The sequence below is a fragment of the Thunnus albacares genome, chromosome 15 (assembly GCF_914725855.1).
Source record: "Thunnus albacares chromosome 15, fThuAlb1.1, whole genome shotgun sequence".
Taxonomy (NCBI): Eukaryota; Metazoa; Chordata; class Actinopteri; order Scombriformes; family Scombridae; genus Thunnus; species Thunnus albacares.
This window is the reverse complement of record NC_058120.1, coordinates 13,151,502-13,169,955: the sequence shown is the minus strand read 5'-3', so window position 1 is coordinate 13,169,955 and position 18,454 is coordinate 13,151,502. Positions and strand designations below refer to the sequence as shown.

General features: G+C 41.1%; 2 protein-coding genes across 2 annotated transcripts; one reads left to right on the top strand and one right to left on the bottom strand.

The window, feature by feature from the left end:
• Nucleotides 1-264: 264 nt before the first annotated feature.
• On the top strand, nucleotides 265-6,797 carry LOC122998963 (basal body-orientation factor 1-like). The gene is made up of 11 exons (XM_044376018.1): nucleotides 265-789; nucleotides 865-1,117; nucleotides 1,204-1,269; nucleotides 2,732-2,875; nucleotides 2,981-3,061; nucleotides 3,284-3,354; nucleotides 3,999-4,143; nucleotides 4,705-5,201; nucleotides 5,412-5,516; nucleotides 6,297-6,368; nucleotides 6,559-6,797. Exons 1-11 carry the CDS (start codon nucleotides 746-748, stop codon nucleotides 6,656-6,658), a joined length of 1,578 nt encoding a protein of 525 aa, XP_044231953.1. The 5' UTR covers nucleotides 265-745; the 3' UTR covers nucleotides 6,659-6,797.
• Nucleotides 6,798-9,046: 2,249 nt separating this feature from the next.
• aldh6a1 (aldehyde dehydrogenase 6 family, member A1) lies at nucleotides 9,047-18,428 on the bottom strand. The gene is made up of 12 exons (XM_044374997.1): nucleotides 18,298-18,428; nucleotides 17,271-17,312; nucleotides 17,091-17,165; nucleotides 16,435-16,596; nucleotides 16,125-16,203; nucleotides 14,990-15,292; nucleotides 13,279-13,400; nucleotides 12,705-12,894; nucleotides 12,019-12,200; nucleotides 11,719-11,898; nucleotides 9,605-9,703; nucleotides 9,047-9,508 (listed from the first exon to the last, which is right to left on the bottom strand). Exons 1-12 carry the CDS (start codon nucleotides 18,334-18,336, stop codon nucleotides 9,404-9,406), a joined length of 1,578 nt encoding a protein of 525 aa, XP_044230932.1. The 5' UTR covers nucleotides 18,337-18,428; the 3' UTR covers nucleotides 9,047-9,403.
• Nucleotides 18,429-18,454: the final 26 nt, after the last annotated feature.

Below are 18,454 nucleotides of genomic sequence, written 5' to 3'. Positions count from 1 at the left end.
ATAATTTAAAGCTATAAGTACTTTTACATTTAATGCTTTACAATAATAATTATTATTATTGTTATTATTATTATAACTGTTTTTTATTTATACAGCACTTAATAGCATTCAAAACAAAGTTACAAAGTGCTTCACATAGAATCACATAAAAACACAGCAATAAAAGAATAAAAGTGTTAAACATAGTAAAAACAGAATAAAACTAGATGCCTATATTTGGCTGATTATTGAAGACTTTTACTTGTTTCTGTATTGAGTATTTTTACATTGTGGTATAACTGCTTTTGGACGTGAATACTCCTACACCTCTAGTTGAAACCTTTAGTTGAAAAATGGATTCAAAAATGGATTTCAGACATAAAACTTTAATATTCCACACCAGATTTTCAAACAATACCTTGCCAATAGACCTGCATTAGGCTAATATATCAAATGTACTAGACCATAGACTGTATATAAATTAATATATTGGTATTATTATGTTATTTACCGTCTATGTACTAGACCTAACGTTACCATACGTTGCAAACGAGCCTGTAGCAGAGAAATTTGACCGTTTCCTCGGTTACAGCGTCTCCGTGACAACAACAACAGCAAACAGTCACAGCAGGTGACACAGCAGCTTGCTGCCGTTACCGTTAACGGTAAAACCCCCAGGGTAATTAACCTACCGTACAACTTCTTCTCTTCATAGTAGCACATTGTTGTTACCTTTAGTATTTTAGCCGTTGAGTAGCTCGCAGTGATGCCGAAGAAGAAAGTCGCCAAAGTAAAGAGGGCGAAAGCCGGGTAAGTTGAGTGCGTAACGCTAACTTACTCATTTTATTAGCTACATTGACGTTAAAACTTTCTGTTTTGCTACAGGAAAGGAAAGAAAGAGGGCAAACAGGAGTCGAAAGCGGACAAAGAGTCGGATATCGAGAAAGCAAAGGCCAACGCTGCCCTGTGGGAGCTTAGGTTACAGGTCACCGACCAGTCCCTTGCGCAGTACCGTGAGGCCTGCCGCAAGTTAGCACGCGCCAACGAGGAGCTCACAAACCAACTGTACCGCGCGGAGAAGGACAGCATCGACGTAACTGGTTTTTTGCAGAAACGAGATGCGGCGAAAGAGGAGAAGGTCGGAAAGTAAAGTTAGGCTGTAAGTGTGAATTAGATTCAATTAAATAAGATTGTTTTAACACGCTGTTCATCTATTTTTAACAGATCAATAAGCTGCAAGAAACCCTCAAGAGTCGAGAGATGCTTGCACGTGAAGAGCGAAACAAACTGGTGAGTTCTTCAAAAAAACAAAAAAACAGCCACAAGAAAAATGCAACTCGAGCTTTTGTGTTTCCCACAAAACTTGTACAAGCTAGCATGTTGAGTTTCTTCATAGCAGAATGTTGCTGTGATTTACAGTACGCAACTTTTAACATGTAACTTAGCATCTCAAAAATGTGCTGCACTGTGTCTAAACAGCTGTCCTCTGTGTAATTATATTTATTATGTAAGAAAACAACAACCAAACAAAGCCACCATAAAACAGAACAACAAACCCTCACATTCCGGGTAACACGGTCTAATGTTATTTTAAACTTTGTCAGTGGGAAAAAGCATAATTTGAAAGTGCTTGGGTAAGGAATAGGCATTCATACTGCTGGTCTTGTTAACCATACCTCGTATGTCATACACATCTCAACTCCAAAATACCAGCTTTACTTACATAACATACACCAAAGGAACTTATGTTGAATCCTTATTATTCTCACTGACCTCTGATGCTTATAGCTATGATCCAGCTATGAAACTGAAATGACAAAATTCAAGTGGCTGTACTTGACAAAAAAGCACAAAACCCTTGTCCTTCTTTTGCTAGCAGCTGTTTCTCATCTTCCATCTCTTACTTCATGCTGGTAAAATGGAGTCCAATAAGCTTCTGAGGGAGAAAAACGAGGCATGGTCTAGACCAACATGAAACATCTCTATTTTAGACATGTATGTCACATATGTCCGGTAACGGGGAAAAAAATATTGTCATGTGGTTGACTCAAAAGATGTGACTTTAAGACATGCGGCTTACATCATTTTTCTCATTGCGAGGTGATAAAATGGCTCATCTTGAAAATGGACTTAGCTAATGGAAACTACCCCATCAAAGGCACTCATGAATGCCTGGTTTATGTCTAAGGATTTAGACAGGATGAAACTTCAAGTGCTGATAAACTCAGTCATCCAAATAATTATTCCATAAAGATTTTACCAACTGGAATTACTGCACAGCATGAGGGAAAAGTCAGACGCATGCAACACAATTCCCTTTTAACTTTACACTGGTGGATATTTTGAAGATATCTGAAGAATAACAATTAGGCCTAAAGTTGTAATCTGATGGTTGATAACCCCTCATTTAGTCATCATGTACAAGTTTGTGGGTGCATGTTTTGCTAGTCTCTCGTGACTTTGGTCGCTTTGTCACATCTTTGCTCAGACTGGCTTTTCCACAGTAGCATCTTGAGGTATTTAGACTGACTGATCTGTGCTTAAGTTGGCTAGCAAAAGACACATGGCCTGAGTGAACTTTGGGACAAAAATCTTCTTCCCTAACAGAGACAAGCTGATCTCAGTTATGGGAATTTTGGGGCAACTTACTCTTGTATGTAAATGGGTGGATGCCTTTTTTTCAGTGTCAGCATGCATTTAATGTGTGGAATGTTACATTTTGTGCGTCTAATTATATGATCCGTTTCAACAGGTTGAAGATTACACACTCGAAATCAATGAGATGAAGGAACTGTTCAGAAAGAAATCCAGTGATTTTAACATGATACAGGATGGAATGAAGAAAATTAAAGACTTTCAGAAGAGGAAAGCTCAGATGGAGCAGGAGCTCAGTGATGTGAGGGAAAAAACACAGGATGAAATGTTTCCAATTAAGAATGGTTATGTTGTTTTGTCAGGTTGTGTAAATGGTACCAATAACCATTACTTTTCTATTTTGTAGATTAGAGAAAGCATGGATATTGCTGACAAGGAGCACAGGGAAACCCTAAACAAAATGGAGTACAAATTCTTCAAAGAAAAGGTATCTGCAATTCTTCAAGAGTCACCTAAAATGTTCCTTCTCTGATCAATATGGATGATAATGACTAGTAATGTGGTGAAATCACTGATATAAGTAGTAGATAGATAGTTGTGGAGATCTGCCCCCCTTTTCGTGAACAGATTAGGGAAGATGTTGGTGAAAACACTAGCAGCTGATATTGTCCCAGGTGGAACAGTACAGTAAGTGTAAATGTCCCTGCAGGCTCGCCTGGAGAGGGAAGCTGAGCAAACGATAGCCCTGGTGGTGGAGAAGGCCCACAATGAAGCCATTGTGTGAGTGTGTTTCCACTGTCAATTTACAGTCTAATTTTATTCTTTAAACTGCACCTTCACGTAGTCGGAACACAAAGAAAAAATAATTTAGTCATATAAGTATAGATGTATGTAACTATATATAATTAGAACTAACGTTATTCTCTTGACCGCACTGATTCGTCATGTTCATGATGGTGTATGTCACCTAAGCCAACGATCACATCCTCATCCATCCCAGAACATCTTGAAGGGAGGAGAGTGTATGGCGTGTGCGGAAGACCATAGTTTATTACTTTTGAGGCCGTAGGATGTTCTGTATATTTCGCTGCTGCCATGTTTAGTTTGTTTTTTTTACAGCTCTTAAAACATCAACATTGATTCTGGTGTGGTCCTGCCGGTTTGGTCTTAGAGTCAGTAATTGATTTAATTTTGAACAGACTCGACTTGTCTTAAAAACCAAAGTACACTGATAATTAAATTTTATGTATCAGAATCAAGATACTGAGAGTAAAAATGCATGATATGCTTTACATGGTAAGATCCAAATCTCCGCTCATCTTCTCAAAGCCTTTACTGACTTGAATAATAGACAGTCTTAAAAAAAATCATAATTGCAGACAAATTTCTTTGTGGTTCACTTGTTTGTACTGACAACTATTCAGGCAGCTGGACGATGCCTCGCGCTCTGTGTTCAAGGAGAACGTCCGTCTCAATGAAACACTGAAATATCACATAAAGGAGGCAGAGGACCTGCAGAAATTGACGGACTCGTTGGCTCAGGAAAATGCCTCCCTGGCACTGGACAAGGTATGTTTGAACCATAGGACAGCAAACAGCAGTGTTACTATTAGGCACCGGCCGTCCCTGGATAGAAACCATTCATCTCCATATAGTCATTTTCAATCCTTTCAGTTATGAGGAACATACAGTATATTTCAGGTGGTTTTTTCCCCTAGTGTTGTTTACTTGTGCTGACCCTGTGTATTTTGCTTGTGGTCCTGCTCCTAACCCCCACCCCACCCCCCTCCTCCCCTTCTCACTACTACCCAGCTTCTCAGTGGTCAGTGGTTGCGGCGAGTTTCCACTGATGCATGGGTTCAAATTCAGTGGCTTCTCCTTCGCAGGTTTCTGGCACTGGTTCTAGAAGACAAATAAATATTAGGTGCATTAATCTTAACTCTAATGATGACAGTAAGTCAAGGGAGTAAATCTGCCTTGTTGAAGCTTTAGCCAATCACTCAGCAGCACACACTTAAGCACATATCTGTTTATGTTCTACCTTAATATTGGCATGAAAATGAAAGGATTTTCCAGTGTGAGCTTGGTGTCAACCGTTTTACTGCTTTGCTCTTCTGTCTACTCACCCAGAACACATTTGAGATGATGGTAAAGAAGAATGCAGCTCAGATGGAGGCCCAAAAAGAGGAGGTATTTAAACTGAAAGCAAAGGTAGCATCCCTGGAGCAGGCCCTAGCACTAAAAGCTAGGGAATCTAAGCGAGAGGAGGAGGAGAAGGAGAAGACCCTGGTCAGCACCCAGGCTCAGGCCAGCCAGGTAGAGTTGGAGAAGCTTCAGAAAGTACTTGCCATGCGGGAGAGGGAGTTGGGGCACATCAAGCAGCTAGCGAGCACCATTGTGGAGCAGCGCACAGAGCTGGAGCAGTTCTTCCATGAGGCGCTGGCTCAGGTGAAGCAGAAGATCATGGCCAGCAGGCTGCAATACAAAAAGGAGGCACTACAGGCTTATCGCTGGAGGCTAAGAGAGGCCACAGCAGGAAGGCTTAAGTTTCCACCCATCCGTAACTTTCATAATAGCCCCCACAGTACCAACTCTGTCTATTCAGACATGGAGGCGGCTGCAAGGTGGTAGGTCCTCTCCTCATCATTTCCATGACTTGTACTACTGTGTGTGTCTTTGTGATATTTTTAATTCCTCTTGTATTGGCGCCAGGTCACCTGCAACTCATTCAGTGGTCAACAAACCATAACATCAATCATGGTTCACCTTGATACTGCCTGTGTATGTACAACCGTAGTGATTCAGGCTAATTTTGATATCATCCACCTGTTTTGCAGGACGCACCGACCAGGCAGTAAAGTTGAAATTTCAGATCTCACTTGGGAGCAGAAGGAACAAGTGCTTAGGCTTCTCTTTGCTAAAATGAACGGACAAATGGCAAGGTACTAAAACCAGTTAATTGTGTTATTTTTGACTTAGTAAAGAATTTCTGGTTGTTTGTTCATCACTCATTAACTTCATTTTAGATAATACAATTACAATCCACTCGTAATCCCTGAAAATGGACCGAAACTTCAGGATCAATTAACTCTGAAGAACAAAGTGCAGTGACACCAAGCAGTAGTTCAGGCTGAACTTCTGGTGACTCCTCCCTCTTTTTAATGTTTTAAACAGCCATTTTCTCAGCAGAAGAGGATACCATAAAACATCAGTTAGGCTTTAACCAATTTTCTTTTCCATCCAGCTGCTTAAAAAGAATGAAGAAAGAGTCTGGGCACAATAGTAAAAATAGGCCCAGCCACAGAGTCATGTGCTTGGAAACAAACATCTGGTCACGTCGATTTGCTTTCAGCCTATTGGCCCCTCTTCACGTGCCCTAGGAGTTTATTTTGTTCTTTGAACACTTGTGGTCAGAGAGCAGCTGGTAACATGATTTTCAGAAAGGAGTGTGCAGGGGATCTGGATGTATGGGGGTATGGCAGACTAGAGATGTATATTCATGTTAACAGCGGTCTGGCACCTAGTCCAGCAGAATACATAACATTTGGCGACCCAAGCGAGTCAGTTAGCATCATCCAAGTCTATGCGCATTGTGTTGACCCAGAGTAACCTCTCTCCAAGACAGGCTGCAGGCCTGAGTGAATAGACACACCAGTGTGTTAAAACATGGCTTTTCACTACGAGGTTCTGTATTTAACTGCAACTCTGCATCTTCTTGATAGGAACGCCAGTCAACATCTGGTGTTGTCTGCCTCTTCTGAGAAGAAGAACCTTATTGACAGTGATGCTGCCGGGTAAGACACTAAAGGAATGTATGAGCATAAAAGTTGTACCTCATCCTTGCAATTATGAAGCTGCTGCAGATTTATTGGTCCCACATTCCGTGTTTAGCTGAAAAAGCATTGGCTGTGAGAACATGAGTGTCTACATGTGATTTATCAGACAGTTGCATTTTAACGCTGCATAATGATGACTACTTTCCAGAATTAGAGAGGAGCTCTCCCCAGCAACCTTCATCACCCAGGCGCCTGAGTCCTTGCTGCCCTCGAACCCAAACAGTCTGCCAGATATAAACACCACATGACCTCCGTGTGGCCTCTACATTGTACATCGCACTCTGGATTGTTTGCCTCTGCTTTGTACTCTTCACACAGAGTGTCAATTATGTGTGTAGTAGAATACAAGATGTTTGTGTTTACTATAAATGTCTCACGATGCATGTATATATGGCTTGTGAGTGCTCTCTTTCACACATCAAGGTTGTTTGAATTCTGTCACAGCCCATTTAAGGGATCCATTCCCTAAATTCAAAACTACACTCTGAACACAAAGTTGATACCAAAATATACACAGATGAGTGACAAATTAAAGGAAAAACTGGTACAGGTCTAAATGCTTGACCCCTTCAGTGAGGGGAACTGGTAGCCTTGTTTTGCTATGGGATGTTCCTCAGCCTTGGGCATTGATTCTACAAGTGTCTTGAACTCTACTGGAGGGATGAACGCCATTCTTCAAAAAGATATTGTTTGATTATACACTTGTTTTCCGTAGAAGTTCATGTCGCCTCTGAAAGATCCTCTTGACCCAGTAAAGGAGAACATAGGCAGTGGAACAGGGATGGGAACATTTACTCCGACCTGCAGAAAACAAATATTTTCCCTTCATTTCCGAAAGTGAGACCTTTGTAAAACAATTCCCTGGAATCCTAAATTGCTAGGATGATTTTAGATGTGGCTGATGAAAGATGTAGTACATCCGTGCTGTTTAAAAAAACAAGCTCACAGTTTTATGGAAAGGTTTGGGCAACCCCTAACAATAACATGTTTTGGTGATTTTTTTAAATTGAAAAGATGTAAACAGCCTCTCTGGGATGTGGAACATAAAACAATGTTTTCAGCAAACAATGTAGTCACTTTTTAGGTCATAAACTGAACAAAAATAAAAAACGTGGCTGGTGCAAAAGTTTGGGCACCGTAAGAGTTACAAAGTCTCAGTTTCTTTTTACAAGGTCTCAGATCTTAATCAGCTCATTAGTCCTGAGGCATGTCAACAATTGTCATTGTCAAACTTTACAAATACCCTCACTCTTCAAACCTTGTGCAAACACTCAGCAACCATGAGTTCCTCTAAGCAGCTGTTTAAGACTGAAAATATAAGTTATCAATGTCCACAATGCAGGGGAAGGCTACAAGAAGACAGCGAAGTGTTTTCAGCTTGCAGTTTCCACAGTGCAAAATGTAATTAAGAGATGGCAGTTTAGGGGAACTGTGGAGGTTGAGATTAGATTTGGAAGATCAAGAAAATTCTGGGAGATAACTTTGTATGCTGATCAGAAAGGCAAAACACAACCCCCATGTGACTGCAAAAACCTACAGGAAGATTTAACAGACTCAGGAGTGGTGGTGCACTGCTCCACTGTGCAGCGATGCTTGCACTAACAAGACCTTCATGGAAGAGTCAGTAGAAGAAAACCTTACCTTCATCCTCATCATAAAACCCAACATCAGAAGTATGCAACAGAACATCTACAGACGCCTGATGTGTTTTGGAAACAAGTCCTGTAGACTGATGATGTTTTGGCCACATGTTTTGTTTGCCTCTGCTTTGTACTCTTCACACAGAGTGTCAATTATGTGTGTAGTAGAATACAATTATGTGTGTAGTAGAATACAAGATGTTTGTGTTTACTATAAATGTCTTACGAAAGCATGTATATATGGCTTGTGAGTGCTCTCTTTCACACGTCAAGGTTGTTTGAATTCTGTCACAGCCCATTTAAAGGATCCATTCCCTAAATTCAAAACTACACTCTGAACACAAAGTTGATACCAAAATATACACAGATGGGTGACAAATTAAAGGAAAAACTAGTACAGGTCTGAATGCTTGACCCCTGCAGTGAGGGGAACTGGTAGCCCTGTTATGCTGTGGGATGTTCCTCAGCCTTGGCATTGATTCTACAAGTGTCTTGAACTCTACTGGAGGGATGAACACCATTCTTCAAAAAGATATTCCCTCATTTGGTGTTTTCATGATGGTGCTGGAGAGCACTGTCTTAACACATCAGTCCAAAATCTCCCATTGGTGTTCAACTGGGTTGAGATCTGGTGACTGTGAAGGCCATAGCATATGATTCACATCATCATACTCATCAAACCATTCAGTGATCCCTCATGCCCTGTGAATTGGGGCATTGTCATCCTGAAAGAGACCACTCCCATCACTATAGAAATGTTTCATCATAGGATAGAGGTGATGACTCAACAACTTTGTATTGATTTGCAGTGACCCTTCCCTCTAAGGGGACAAGTGGACCTAAACCATGCCAGCAAAATTCCCCCCAAAGCATTACAGAGCCACCAGATCCCCTCACTGTAGGGGTCAAGCATTCAAACCTGTACCAGTTTTTCCTTTAATTTGTCACCAGCTGTATATGCAATATCAGTGGATGGTGAATAAGGAACACAATGCAGTGAGTCCAGGGTAACCTTCATTTGTTAAACTTTACACTCATGGGGATTATATACAGTACACTGTAATAAATACACAAGAGTGTCAATACAAGCGTTGTAGTAGAAGAATAGCATTTTTCCAAGCAACAGTCCCTTGGCTGTACACAGGTTGTTTGCATTGTTAAAATCTTGGCCATAGTGGGTTTACATTCACAGTGTCTATATATACACACACATTACAAAATTAGTAAAGTCTTTATAAAGGGGAAATATTTAATAACTAGTATTTATGATCTATTCACATTAAACACAAGTCTGTTTTGTATGTGGAGGACAGGTATCTTCTGGTGAATTGGGCTGATCAACAGACTATGGAACTAGCGTCCCATAGTCGGCATGGTGACTGCAGGACTTTTCAGGGTAGCATCTTCAGCTTTCCACTGTGAGGTTACAGTTTTGATCTGTGTGTAGAACTGGATGCCCTGGAGAGAGTAAATAAAAAACATTTACATCAAGACGTCTACATCTCTGATTTTGTTTTACTTGAAAGAATAGGATACGTTTGTTTGATTACACACTTGTTTTCCGTAGAAGTTCATGTCGCCTCTGAAAGATCCTCTTGACCCAGTAAAGGAGAACATAGGCAGTGGAACAGGGATGGGAACATTTACTCCGACCTGCAGAAAACAAATATTTTCCCTTTCATTTCCAGAAGTGAGACCTCTGTAAAACAATTCCCTGGAATCCTAAATTGCTAGGATGAGTTAAGATGTGGCTGATGAAAGATGTGGTACATCCATGCTGTTTAAAAAACAAGCTCACAGTTTTATGGAAAGGTTTGGGCAACCCCTAACAATAACATGTTTTGGTGATTTTTTTAAATTGAAAAGATGTAAACAGCCTCTCTGGGATGTGGAACATAAAACAATGTTTTCAGCAAACAATGCATAGTCACTTTTTAGGTCTTAAACTGAACAAAAATAAAAAAACGTGGCTGGTGCAAAAGTTTGCAGGAAGATTTAACAGACTCAGGAGTGGTGGTGCACTGCTCCACTGTGCAGCGATGCTTGCACTAACAAGACCTTCATGGAAGAGTCAATAGAAGAAAACCTTAGCTGCATCCTCATCATAAAACCGAACATCAGAAGTATGCAACAGAACATCTACAGATGCCTGATGTGTTTTGGAAACAAGTCCTGTAGACTGATGATGTTTTGGCCACAAATCAGCAAGGGTGAAGAAAGGGAGGAAAAAGGAGCAGCATTTCATGAAACACCTTGCCAGCTGTTAAGCATGGCTGTGGATCCATTATGCTTTGGGGTTTTTGTTGCAGCCAGTGGCAAAGGAAACATTGCATAGGTGGAGGGAATGGATTCCAGCAAATTCTGGAGGCAAACATCACACTGTCTTCAAAAAAGCTGAAGCTGATGAAAGGATGCCTTCGACAACAGGATAACGATCCTAAACATACCTCGAAATCCACCATGGGCTACCTCAAGACACAAACTGAAGGTTTTGGATTGTTCCTCACAGTCCCCTGACTTAAACATAATTGAAAATCCGTGGGTAGATCTTAAAAGAGCTGTGCACGCAAGACAGCCCAAGAATATTGCAGAACTATACGTCTTTTGCAACAAAGAATGGAAGAAGATCCCAAATACAAGAGTTGAAAGACTTTTAGCTGACTACAAAAAGTGTTTGCCAGTTGTGATATCTGCCAGAGGGGGTGTTACCAAGTACTGACTTTGTAGGTTGCCCAAACTGATACCACAATGATGTTTTTATTTGTGTTCCATTTATGACATAAAAAGTAACTATGCATCAATGTTTGCTGACAAAATTGTGTTTATGTCCCACATCCTAGAGAGGCGGTGTTTACATCTTTTCAATTAAAAAAATCACCAAAATATGTTATTGGTCAAAGGGTGGCCAAACCTTTGCATAAAACTGTACATGATAGCACTAAACTAAGCTAAACCTGTGGTTTAGATTTGCAGTTCTGAAAGCATAGCATACTATTATGAAAGGGAAGAAAAACTAAATAAAACATTTTGTTATGAAGGCAATACAGACATGGTACGGTTGGTTTACAATGTTTGAAACAGCGGGAATAAGTTTGGACAAAATAAAGCCTTTTGGCAAAGGTGCAGGGAGGAGAGAAAGAAGAAAAAAAAAGAAAAGCAGATGTTTGTTGCACCGAGGTTTGGAGAGGAGTACAGCACATGGCCTGCACAGCATTCCCCGACATGTGAACAGCAAACACAGGGCATAACCAGGCTCCATAGGCAAACAAACAGGTTAAACGCTGGCCATATATTTATGCATTAAATGTTGAACAGGACCCTCGGAATCCCTTTTGCGTTTAAGATTTCCCCTCCTCGAATACTACCTGGAAAAATGTTTTTATGTCCCGCTGTTTAGATTGAACGGACACTTATTTGCTGTAGCTATTTGTAGTCTTGACTAGGGGGGAAGTGGAGGGAAGGGGGTTGCTGAAGGTGTGTATTTTTGGTCAGGGGCAAACAAGGCTATACTTGACATGGAAAATAATTTTTTTAATGTGTGTGAAGGTTTTCAAATAGAAATGTGATGTGCTCCCTTGCATGAGATGCTGTATAGACATTACATAAAGATGTGAATGTCTCCTTTCTCCCAAAACAGAGGAAGACATTTGGAGGCTGCAGCCACTCACCTGGCCCACGTCCACTTCGTGAGTGTATTTGCGTGCAGTGGCACCATTTGTGGTGAAGATAGCTGTGCCGTTGCCATAGGGGTTGCTATTGACCAAATTGATAGCATCATCTAGAGTTTCTGCCTCGAGAACAACCAACACAGGCCCGAAGATCTCTTCTGTGTAGCACTTCATCTCAGGCTGTGAGAGCACAAAAGAAACAGAAAACCTTACTGGTAGTTTAGTTTTAGAGTTTTTAAAATGGAGCTCAGATGCAAATACGTTTTTAATGTGAGCACTTTAAGACACAAACCCACATACCGTGACATTGCTGAGGATGGTAGGACCCACAAAGTTGCCGTTCTCGTAACCCTTAACCTTGACGCTTCGGCCATCAAGGAGCAGCTTCGCTCCCTCATTCACGCCACTCTGGATCAGACTGCAGACTCTCTCCTTGGCCTGCGGAGTGATCAGAGGCCCCACATCTGCACCAGGCTGGTCTCCTAGCAGGGGCCCCGAAAACAAACAGATATAAGGTTACATACAATGGCACTCACATGATGTGAGCACACTATATGGGCACCAGCAATCAAATACTTCTTTACCCACCAACACGCAAAAGCCAGGATGAGGGGCACCCTGAGGCACTCCCTCAAAAGTGGGTACTTATGGGTTTCCTGTGCACTACACAAATTAAAGTCCATATCACTGCAAACAGGGAAGAATCATTCTCCATTTTGCTCCACATCTCTTTCCTTTCTCAAAGGATTCGATGTTCTGAACCGCTATTTAGGTCTGAGCCGCAGATCTGGCCACAAATTTGCAGCATGGCTGACTCAACAAGCCCTCTCTTTCAGCTGACTCCAATGTGAAGTTACAACAGGGCAAAAAGGCGAGAGGTGTGGTTAGGACGGCGTGGGTGGCCCGAGATGACTAAACCAAAGGCCCTCAGGGAACAGGGGCTCAGGAGAGTCAGAGGTGAAGGGTGGGGTGACGGGGCGCGGTACCTGCATTGACGCGCAGAGCTTTGGTACGCTCTACCAGTTCCGGCAGCCAGTTCCGCGCCTCGCCCACCAGGATGGCTGTAGAAAGAGCCATGCAGCGCTGTCCTGCTGCCCCGAATGCTGCACCCACAAGCTGGTTCAGTGTGTTCTCTTTGTTGGCATCAGGCATCACCACACCATGGTTCTTGGCTCCCTACAGTACACGAGAAGTGGTTACGCTTGTGCAGTTTGATGTCCACATTACAGCAACTGGTTAGTCACAAATGAGAACATAATATCAGGGAATTATACAAATGTTATATAGTAAACTTGCTCCACATTGTAGCCGTATGACAGAAGATTGATGGACACAAATGAAGATAACTACATGTTAACACTCATTTTTCTCAGTCAAACCCTTCAACAGTGATGCGCAGCTGCAATCTCTGTTTTGCACTTCATCTAATCTGTACAGCTGGCAGTGAGGAGGAGCGATGAGGCTCAAAAACACAACAAGAATCTGTTGACCAATGCTGCCATCTTGTGGACATTTACAGAAAGTTTCATACATTCCTCCTGTGTTGCAGGAAACACTTACCATGTTCGACTGGACCCTCTTTCCATGTTTAGAGCCCCTCTCGTAAATATACTCTCCCGCTTGATTTGAGCCAACAAAGCTGATTGCCTTGATGGCTGGGTGGTCACAGATGAAATTCACAGCTGCAACAGAAAGACAGTCATAAAAACTGAATGAACTTCCGTTAGTCAGGCAGTAATCGATAACCATTAATATGTCTAATACTGTGTGGTATTGCATGTCAGAATGTCATGCAACAGAATGTCATGCAATTATCCCTGGCAATGACAGTTTTATTAGTGATCGGTTTTAAGGGTTTTGGTCAGTTATGAAGTAAAAATATAGAACATTTGCTAAGTATAGGCTTGTGAATGTTAAAATGAGTTTGCTTTTTCATGTATTCATCTACTCTCAGCTTGAAAGATCAATGAAATAAGGACTTATAAACACGTATACATTTTTTCTTGAAATTGATGAAATTGAAATTGACTTTATATGAACTGAAATGCATTTTTTTAATAATAAAAAACATCAGAATATAAACTTAGTATAAAATGGCAGCCAATCAAGTTGAAATTGATTTGCTTTTATCAGCTAAATGTCAGAGGAAACACAAGTTCACTATATAACTAAGACGTACAAATGATTCAAAAAAAATAATTTGTTTTCGTGGCACCTGGGATTCTGTGCATTGTGTAATTATCAAGCGGACATGTCCTGATCTCAGATGTTTCCATGAATTTGGCTCGCTAGTGCAGTGCCTGTTCAAAATGTGCCTGTTCAGAACTGGTAATTGCTTGGCCTCCGCCCACTATTTCAATGTATAGAAAAATTAATACAGTTGATGAGAGGTGTGAATGAGTATAAACATCAACATGAAAGAAACTAACATTCAATCATACACAGACGTTATAAATAATAAGTACTCTAATACTAAATAAATGTTCTTTCTCATTTCAAGTAGCCTAAAATTCTTATTTTCTGTGCCTTCAGCTCAGATCTGAGTGGGTATGTTTGCTCCAAAGATTTGTGCTTTGTCTGTAGTGGTGCTTCACAATCACCACGGTCTCGGGGCATATAAGACAAACTGGTTTTGAACTGCCCATGGGAAGTATTTCCTTCATTTTACGCACATAACCACAGTCATTGTGTATTGAGCTCTGAGCACTTCCAAAATGCAGGTGACCTTCGCCTTCGCTCAACAATGTACCTGAACACCTCCTGTGTAGTCACTCGCTGCTGATCTGCTAAACGTGCTGCTAACGCTACACTTTCTGTGTAGACACGGGGTCAGAGTCTATTCTTGATTAAAAGCTCTGTTTTCACTGTCGACTTTTCTCTTTTTATAGCACTTTTCTCTGACTCGTGTCACGCCTCATCTTTGGTCTCTTCCTGATATGCTGGAGTCAGTCAGCAGAGCTCTGAAGCTCCGCCCTGCCCCTGCACAGAGCTGAGCGGCTTGCTTGTTAATTAAACATATCACATGTCCAAATTGCACCAAATTCGACAATGCAGTCCCTTGGGTCCCCAGCCATACACCCTCCAAGTGCAGAGTTGAGCAGATGAATACTTCAAAAGATACACAAAGGACATACATACAGAAAAAGATTCCTTCCTTTAGTAGATAGATGGCACCACAGAGAGTCTCAGTCCCGGTCCTAGCATTACACAGTCACTGTCTTCTTCACGTTCTAACAATTACTAGCTGCAGGTAAAAGAGAGCAACTCTCACCATCATGTTGTCCGTGGATGATGTTGAGCGTCCCGTCTGGAGCACCGGCATCCTGCAGCATCTTGGCCAGCAGCATGGCGCAGGTTGGCACCCGCTCTGATGGCTTCAGCAGGTATGTGTTGCCACACACCATGCCCATGGGGAACATCCACAGAGGGATCATGGCAGGGAAGTTGAAGGGGGCGATACCGGCACACACCCCGAGGGGCAGGCGGTAGGTGTAGGTGTCCATGTCCTTAGTGATGGAGGGCAGGGTTTCACCGAGCATCAGAGAAGTGATGCTGCAGGAATGCTCCACAACCTCTGCAAAGAACATTTAAACCCAATAAATAATGCACAAGTTTTCTTTTGTCTTGTTTGTTGCACATATGTCAAGCAATGAAAGAACTGTTCAGTGTGGGATTATTACAAACTCTCCAACAGAGACCGCAATGTACATGACCGTGTCCTTAATTTGTTTTTATAAGTGTTATCCCTGACAATAATATTAATAATAATAATAATAATAATAATAATACTTCATTATTTGCCTGAAAAATACTTAAAAGAATTACAATCAATATTGGCTGACATTAATGGAGAAAGAAAGCTAAGTCAGATATTGTCGTCTGTTTAAAAAAAAATGTTATCCCCTCTTGTGTGTGGGTGAAAGGTAAAAAAAAGAACAGCTCATAAGGTGGCATAATGATTAGTAGTTGTCATATAAAGGGCTCATGGAGTAAGCCTAACCTGACAGGCACGATGGTTTGTTACACAGAACCATCTGAGATGTCCTTAGAAAACTGTTCGGAAAAGGGCAGGCATCACTGTCTATCTCGGGCTATCGCTTCTCGCTGTCGTAACACCTAAACCACGCCCGTAGCTGCCGATAGTTCTAGGACGCTGATTGGTCCAAACCACTGGTGGTCCGACCACAAGCACAAACTCGAAGCCTGACAAGATCTCTTGCATGATCTTGTGAATCCAGCTGACTTGCAAGGTAAGCGTAAACCGCCCTTTGCTCTAGTTTACCAAATCATACACAGAGCTAGTATAACTCATTAACCATTTCTGCAGCCACAAAGTAAAGACATATGTAACATAGAAGGGTATAAAGGTAAGTGTGTGCACACGTGTGTGTGTGTGAGAAACTTACGCAATCCTCTGAACACATCCCCCTCTGCATCTGCAAGGGTCTTGCCCTGTTCCACTGTGATGGCCTTGGCAAGTTCTTTCTGCAACACAAGACAGCTGTCACATTAGTTCTGTTTTCAGCTTTAGGTTTGATATAATTTGAACTAGAGTCTCATTAACAGATGTAAATAGAAGGCTGTGAACTAATGTGGAAAGGTTTAAAAGAAGTGACTTGCAAAAAATAATGGCATGCTATTAAAGCAGTTGGACAGTGCTGAACAGTAAGCTCTTGTTTTCAGTTTCACCTTACACTTTCTGACCCTTTGACTTACAATGTTGTCCTTGATAAGCTGCTGATAGCGCAGGAAGATCTGTTGCCGAGCCAAGATGGAGGTCTCAGACCAGGTGTGAAAGGCTCTGGAGCAGGAGTCTACAGCAGCCAACATCTCCTCCTGAGTGGCTTTAGGTACACGAGCAATTACCTCATTGGTAGCCTACAGAGGAGAAAAGAATCTAAAGATTAATTATTTTTTAATTAGCAGGGGCTGTTTAAATCCAGTATGTGTTGGGTAACCAGTGAATCCATTACATGTTTAACTGAGATGGAAGAGCTTTCATGAATCTGCAGGTCAGAGCTTATCAGACACAAATATCAGGATTTTCACATTCAATCCCAGGGGAAACATTTATGATTGTTAGGTTATGACATGGTTATCAAAGTGTCACTGAGGTTTAAAGAATATTGATTTATTTTACTCTTTAAATTAGGTTTTTCATTCAGAGAGATGAAATATAAATTTGCAATTTACTAAAAGCTGCTGTAATATGTTCAACCACACGTAACATGTTAAGCAACTCCATAGACTTTGGTCCTACAGTATGAGCCATATCAAGGCCAGAGTATCATGAACCTAAAACACTACAAATATGGATGTCAGGGAGAAAAAATGCTCTGTGTTTAGAGATGCAGGCCAAGTAAAATACTTACAGGATTGTGAATATCCAGCCATTGTGAAGTCTTGGATTCAACAAACTTCCCATCAATGAATAGCTTGGTGGTGGGCTGTGAGGACACATGTTACATCACATCTGCAGGTTAATAATCCATTTATGACATTTGACATCAGGTGTAATAACAGGCTGACAATGAATGAAGTTTTGAACTCACCACTGAGGAGGAGTAGCACATGCGGCCAACTTTAAGTGGGACCTGAAAAAGAAAAATGGTAGAAAGTGTGATATCAGAGCTGCAACAATTAGTTGATTAATCAATTAGTTGATTAATCAATTAGTTGACTGACTAATCCTTTTGAGTAATTTTCTTGCAGTCAATTTCTCTGGTTCCAGCTTCTCAAATGTGAATATTTCCTGGTTTCTTTAGTCTTCTGTGATAGTAAAATGAATATCTTTGGATTGTGGACTGTTGGTCAGGACAAAACAAGACATTTTAGGTTGCATCTTGGGCTTTGGAAAACAGGAATTGACTATTTTCACCGTTTGACATTTTATAGGCCAAACAACCAATCAATCGAGAATATCAATTAACAGATTAACTGATAATATAACTAAATGTATTAGTTTAGTGTATATATTATATATTAACTAATATATAACATAACTGTTAGTTGCAGCTCTATATGATGTCATCAAATGCAAATCATTATATCTAGCTTTCAAAAAACTATAATGGTAGGTTTGGTTAATGCACACAACCAGTTGTTTCCAGTTGCAACCTGATAAGATTAATGAGCAACTACAAAGAGTTGCTGAAAAGACCAGAAGGGAACAGAGCCAAACTGACTGGGGTGGACTGGAGGAATGAATGCAGTCCAGTCAGCAGGTGCACAGGAATAAGTTTTTTTAGTGATTAAATGTAGCTACAAATGCACATACAGAATAACTGATTTTAACTTGCTTCTAACAATAAATCAGCTCATGGGGGGATTTGGGGGGTAGTGCCTTTTCTGCCAGCAGCCAGCTAATAGGATTTGAACATGCATGAAAATCCTTCTGAAGAGAGGAAACAACTTAGGCTAATAAATCAGTCTGTAATGTCAAATCAGTGCAGACCTAAAATCCTGCAGTACATGACTCCTGACAGTTTTAAACAGCATGTGAACTGTCAAACCTTCCTGCGTCATTTGCGACTGAGAAAAGTTTAAAAGGTTAAGAATAAAAATAAAAATAAATCTTACCTTTCTCTTTATCACTGATCTTAAGGCTGTTGACGCCATGGTGGAAATGCTGTCAGGTGTCAAGTGGACTTGTTTTGACCAACTCCGCAGGTAGGACAGCGGCCAGCAGAAGAGGACTCGGCATTCCTCTCCTTTACATAGATGTATTAGCTGTGGG

Excerpts from the sequence above, each read along its gene's own strand:
- LOC122998963 (XM_044376018.1), top strand. The coding sequence starts at position 746 with ATGCCGAAGAAGAAAGTCGCCAAAGTAAAGAGGGCGAAAGCCGG. Across the intron at positions 1,118-1,203 it reads ATGCGGCGAAAGAGGAGAAG|ATCAATAAGCTGCAAGAAAC; the intron begins GTCGGAAAGTAA and ends TATTTTTAACAG. Across the intron at positions 3,062-3,283 it reads ACAAATTCTTCAAAGAAAAG|GCTCGCCTGGAGAGGGAAGC; the intron begins GTATCTGCAATT and ends ATGTCCCTGCAG.
- aldh6a1 (XM_044374997.1), bottom strand. The coding sequence starts at position 18,336 with ATGGCGTCAACAGCCTTAAGATCAGTGATAAAGAGAAAG. Across the intron at positions 11,899-12,018 it reads CCATCCTCAGCAATGTCACG|CCTGAGATGAAGTGCTACAC; the intron begins GTATGTGGGTTT and ends GTGCTCTCACAG. Across the intron at positions 9,704-11,718 it reads ACGAAGTGGACGTGGGCCAG|GTCGGAGTAAATGTTCCCAT; the intron begins GTGAGTGGCTGC and ends TGTTTTCTGCAG.